Here is a 6,004-nt window from a genome sequence, read left to right as displayed (position 1 = left end):
GCATGAACAAGATTTTCTCGACTTTTTACATACTGTATGAAAAAGGAAGACGATGCTGGGAAAATGGTAGAATGGGGAAGAAAAAAGGCAAGCATGAGGGGAAAGGGAGTAACCGGAATAGGAAAGGAAAAAACATGACTATTACAGTCAAGAGCCTCCCTTAGCAGTTTACACTAAAAAAGTACATGAATTAAAACCAATACCACAATTCATCCCATGTAAGGCAGGAATGAACCTCATCTGCGTCTTTCTCCGGAAATCATCATAGACCCAATTAAGAAGCAGAGCAGTGAACCTGAATAGCACAGTTACGTCTTTCTCATTCAAATACAACTTTCAGAAGAGTAGAACAATTACAATTCAATAAATAGTGTAAAAACAGATATTTTAATATATGTTACATTCTTTTGTTTTTTTACTGCATATGTACGTACAATTCTGTATGTCAATTAAAATAAACAATTTTTTTTAAAAAGAGAGAATACATTATGCTAAATATACACTATTTAAGGTATATATTGAAGCACATGAAAGAACTAGGTATATAACAATAAAACTACTACTTCTGTTCTCTGAATTGCATTGTATTAGTTTTATGATCCTAAAAGCGAGAATTGATGGGGTTTCAAATATAGCAAAGATTTTTATTATTTATCTATGTATGTATTTGTTTATTTTTAATTGTTCAGCACTGTAAATTAAAACTCATTTTTAGGTCTGCAATTTGGTTTTGACTATGAAGGAAGACTTTGGGGAAAGGCTTTCCCCAAGGTCATTACTGCTTTCCCTCATTCTCTTTAAATAGACCTTATAAGAAGTAGAGAAAAGAGCATTTATTGCCAAAGGCACTGTGAACTGGCTGATTTCAGCAGGGAAGACAACCAGGAAGAGCAAAGACTAATTTCTACCAACCTTTGAGCTTAGGGGCAGGGGTTCTCTTGTACTAATTATTTACAAAGCAATTTTTCAGGCATCACTCTTACTTTACTTCAGACAGCTGTACCCAAATCATCTCAAGAAGAGATAGAAAAATACTGGAAAACACTGGTGAGACTTTTTCTTCTTCTAAAACTAATACAGAATGTTTGTGGGAAAAGAGAACTGAATTAAATTTCTACATTTTGAACACCTGTAACAAGACTGTTCTGGGGAGTGAGTGAAATTACTAAGATGATGATATTAAGACAGCAATGTGTATCTATACATCACTGTGATACAGGGGAGCATGAATGTAAGAAAATGCCAATCATGTCAGAGGAAAGTGGGGCATTATAATATTTGAAATACTCAGAAAAGAGAGGAGGGAATCCCTGAGATGGATCTTGGTTTAAGGAGAGATAAGGTTTCTGCTAGGACCATGTGCTATAGGCAGTAGAGGAACAGTTCCCAGGCTCGTGTGTAAGCGTCCAGTTTCTTTTAGATGAAAGCCGAACAACGTAAATACCAGTTTCCAAAATCTCCTCTGATTTGAGCTCCCTTAAAGTGAAGGGTTCTTTTTAAAATTCAGCACAAAAAACAAAGGGGAATGAGCATGTAATTGCCAGTGATGTGCTTGAGTTTTTATCTGTATTATATTATTACTATTACTATTATTACCACAATTATTATCATTATTTTGTAGTTCATGAGAGAAAGGACACCCGTAATAACTGCTTTACCAAAGCTAACATACAGTCATGAGGAAACACAGCCCTGTAGATTCCCAAAGGCTGCAAGTGCCAGGCACAATGTCACTACAAAGGGACAGCTGAAAGCAGAGTTCAGAAGGAACTGTAAGCACTAAACTGGACGGATCTTGAGGGAATGTGGTCTCAGGTGGACAATCTATGAAGGATTTGTTTAAATCTTTGGCTTTGATTTGAGAAAGAACCCAGAAGGCCTCTTTAATCAAAACTATTCCACATACCCTTTCCACCCAAACATGCCAGTGACCCCCGTGGAGTGCCTGAAATTCCACCACTAAAGATTCATCCATTTAAATAAATATTGTCCTCTTCATAAAGCCATTCAAATTATTTTTCAGTGACAATATCTTTTAGAAATATTTAATTCATCCAAGCTGGGAGAACTAGTATAAATAGCATGAAATTTGAAATATTGGAAGTATACATGAGGTTAAAGGTCAAAGTTTTTTTTTTCCCCTTCTTTTTGTGTGTTTCATTTAACAGACAAATATTTAAAATACGAAGGCAGAACAAATCCTAGGGAATCCAGTCCTCTGAGTACGAAGATGGAGAAATTACTTGAAGCTTTACTTTCCGTCCTTCCAAATCCAGCAGGGCTTCTTGCCTCAGCTCCACAAGTTTCTTTTGCTGTTTTATCTTCTCTTATCTCTCTCTCAGTAACAGGGTTTTATAGCTATTCCATGCTGACAGAAATGATTTAATTTCACGGTAGAAATAACTATTAATGTGATAGGAGATAGTGAAATGGAAACTGTCCTTTCCACAAATGGGATAAGGGAAGCTCCCTGAAGTTAAATGATTTTCCCAGGGTTACAGCACTGTTATTTCAAAATCAGGTGTGTGTAATTTTGTTCCTATTTCTACTACACCACACCACATCTTGACTATAAGATCTTGATATCAAATGAGGTTGGGTGGGGATTAAATTATGTGCACAAAGATCTGAGTTTCATAAGGAGGAGAATTTGCAGAGGTCACCAGTCTCCATGACCCAAGTCCTCATGAGTGGATGTGATGATGAGTCTCGGCACTACTGAGAAGGGAAATGCGAGCTTATGCTTTCACTTCTGGGTCAAAATACAGCAAACATTTCCAAACAAATAAACATTACAATATCTCCAAACACAGAATTTGTTTGAAAATTAAATTTAGCACCTTAGACAAAATAAGAACTAAGTAAATTTTCGCAACAGATGAATAAAACTTAATATAAGGTGACAGAGGAGAGATGCTTGGTATCATGAGATTTGGGGGATTTGCTTTGTCTCTCTGGACTTTGCTTCCTCATCTGAAATGCATGAGTGATATATTATATTGAGGTAAGATGATGAGAATAAATGCACTTTAATTTATTTAAGTGTGCGTGCCAATCAGCAATAAGTACCCAGTTTGTTATTTGTACCTGCTGTGATTATCCCTTGGTTCAGAGTTAGAAATACACGCTGTTAGTCCTTTCTTTGTTTCTTTCAGGTAATTTAATTGCCTCTTGGGAACTTGATCTCCTGGACTTATTCAATGGGACAGATAAACAATGTAACTGAATTCATTTTCTGGGGTCTTTCTCAGAACCTAGAGGTTGAAGAAGTTTGTTTTGTGGTGTTTTCTGTCTTCTACACAGTCATTCTTCTGGGAAATCTCCTCATTATGCTGACAGTTTGCCTGAGCAACCTGTTCCAGTCTCCTTTGTATTTCTTTCTCAACTACTTGTCTTTTGTGGACATTTGTTACTCTTCGGTCACAGCCCCCAAGATGATTGTTGACCTGTTAGCAAAGAACAAAAGGATCTCCTATATGGGGTGCATGTTGCAACTCTTTGGGGTACATTTCTTTGACTGCACTGAGATCTTCATCCTTACTGTAATGGCCTATGATCGTTATGTGGCTATCTGTAAACCCCTACATTATATGGCCATCATGGACCGGGGCAGGTGCTGCAAAATGTTACTGGGGACATGGGTAGGTGGGTTCTTGCACTCCATTATCCAAGTGGCTCTCATAGTCCAACTCCCCTTTTGTGGACCCAATGAGATTGATCACTACTTTTGTGATATTCACCCTGTACTGAAACTTGCCTGCACAGACACCTACGTTGTTGGTGTTGTTGTGACAGCCAACAGTGGTACCATTGCTCTGGGGAGCTTTGTTATCTTGCTAATCTCCTATTCCATCATCCTGGTGTCCCTGAGAAAGCAGTCAGCAGAAGGCAGGCGCAAAGCTCTCTCCACCTGTGGCTCTCATATTGCTGTGGTCATTATCTTTTTTGCGCCCTGCACTTTTATGTATATGCGCCCCGACACTACCTTTTCAGAGGATAAGATGGTGGCTGTATTTTACACCATTATCACCCCCATGTTAAATCCTCTGATTTATACACTGAGAAATGCAGAAGTAAAGAAAGTAATGAAAAAGCTGTGGGGCAGGAAGGTTTTCTAGAAGGCTAATGGGAAGTAGTTGGAAGTAATAACTTAAGCTGCATGATATTAAATTTTCTCAGTCTTGGTTCATTCATCAGTATGATGAAGACAATAATAGCAACCTCACAGAATTTGGGGGAGAAAAAAAATGAGAAAATAGCATATCTAAAGAAGTAAGGTATTACTTATTATCATATTTACTCTAATATTTCATAGTCAAAGTATTTCATGAAATATCTATGACAGAAAAGTCTTATTAAACTGAGAATCTCAGCATGATCACACTCAGCATTATTCATATCTTCTCCCTAGTTTGCCATTCACTCAGCATTATTCATATCTCCTCCCTAGTTTGCCATTTTCTTTAAAGAATGGAATTCTGCTATGAAGCATTTAAGGCTGTTTTTAGGGTGTAGAATTGTGAGTGGTAAATATTAAAAACTCAACATATACATGTTGTATCAGTGAAAGAATACATGAGAAACAACAGATCTGAGCTAATGCACTCTGACAGAAGTCTTAAAAAACACAGTGAAATCTAGCCAGCTTGGGATGGGAATGGAGGTGTGTACAGAATGTGAAAGAGATAAACACAAACGTTAAAGACAAAAGATTTGTTTTCATCCTTTTGGTCTTTCCTGTTCATTGAGACTTTTTTTTTTTTTTTTTTACCAAAACAATAAGGAGATTGGACTGATTTACCTCTAAGATGCCCCTTTTTAATTGTAACTGCTCATGAATATTCTTCTGTTAACTGACTCTAATCTTTATTTGTAGCCAGCAGTCACTATTAATATAAAGTGACTAACAAGAAAAACTAAAGAAACTGAATGTAAACAAAGCCACTTGTGATAAATAGGTGACTGATTCAATCAGTAGGGAAAATGTATTTTCCTGAAAGCATGGTTGGGAAACCATACAATGTTTCAACCCAACAGTTTTACTGAGTACGATGAGCCACGTATCACTGACTGGACTTACCTAACACCATTTCCACCTGTAGATTCCACAGAGACTCATTTGTACAAAGAAATATTCCTCTCATATGATAACTGATATTTGCCCTGGTGATATATTTCTCCTTCACTGTGAGCCATGACCTGAGCTTTATTTTTATATTATTAATAAACATATCATAATCATTTCTCTGTCATCATTTCATTGTCTTTTCCACAAATCTATTTATCCAGGCTACTGCCTCTACCTGTGTTTGTGTTTATGATTGAGGTGTGTGTGTGTAAACATCACTCATGGTAAGGACTGTACATAGTGTTCAGAAAATACTATATGATGTTGATGCAGTGACAGAATTAAAAACAAAAAGATTAAAAAGCTGCAAGACATCTGGATTAGAAGTTATAATCAAGTTATGAGTCCTGCCCTGGAATTCCACAAATCCATGTTTGTTGTTCCAGGTTAGACATACACTCATTGGGGTCTCTATGTGCCTCAATTGCTCAACTGTATAGTGAAGACTGGATCAATGCTTCTCAAACTTGGCTGACCATGAGAATCACAATGAGAGTTTTCCTGGACAGATAACGATGTATTCTAAGAGATTTTGATGAATTAGGACAGGGTTAAGTGGTATACAAAAATCTATATTTTTCACAAGCTCCTCTGGTAGTTTTCCTACTCTCAGTTTCACACTTGGGAATTTATATTTGGGAAACATAGACTAGGTGATTGTTGACATCTTAGAACATAAGAGCTTTATGATTCAACAGAATCCCAAAAGCCCTTTGGACATACAAGGGTGCTTCAAAATGTTCATGGAGAAATATAATTAAAAGATAATATGAATCTTGCCATGAATTTTTTGAAGTACTTACCTTTTTTGCTATTTAATACACAGGGAATTAAAACTGAACTGAATTTAGAAAACTGTGTAATATATAAATGTAG

At 36.6% G+C, this 6,004-nt stretch overlaps 1 protein-coding gene across 1 annotated transcript; it reads left to right on the top strand.

Moving 5' to 3' along the window:
- Window positions 1-3,200: 3,200 nt before the first annotated feature.
- On the top strand, window positions 3,201-4,118 carry LOC103582274 (olfactory receptor 4S2). The gene has a single exon (XM_008563917.1). The coding sequence runs from the start codon at window positions 3,201-3,203 to the stop codon at window positions 4,116-4,118; it is 918 nt and encodes a 305-aa protein (XP_008562139.1).
- The last annotated feature ends 1,886 nt before the right edge of the window (window positions 4,119-6,004 follow it).

The sequence above is a fragment of the Galeopterus variegatus genome, unplaced genomic scaffold (genome assembly GCF_000696425.1).
Source record: "Galeopterus variegatus unplaced genomic scaffold, G_variegatus-3.0.2 Scaffold15482, whole genome shotgun sequence".
NCBI lineage: Eukaryota > Metazoa > Chordata > Mammalia > Dermoptera > Cynocephalidae > Galeopterus > Galeopterus variegatus.
Note: the sequence above shows the minus strand (reverse complement) of the source record. Positions and strands in the feature narration are given on the sequence as shown.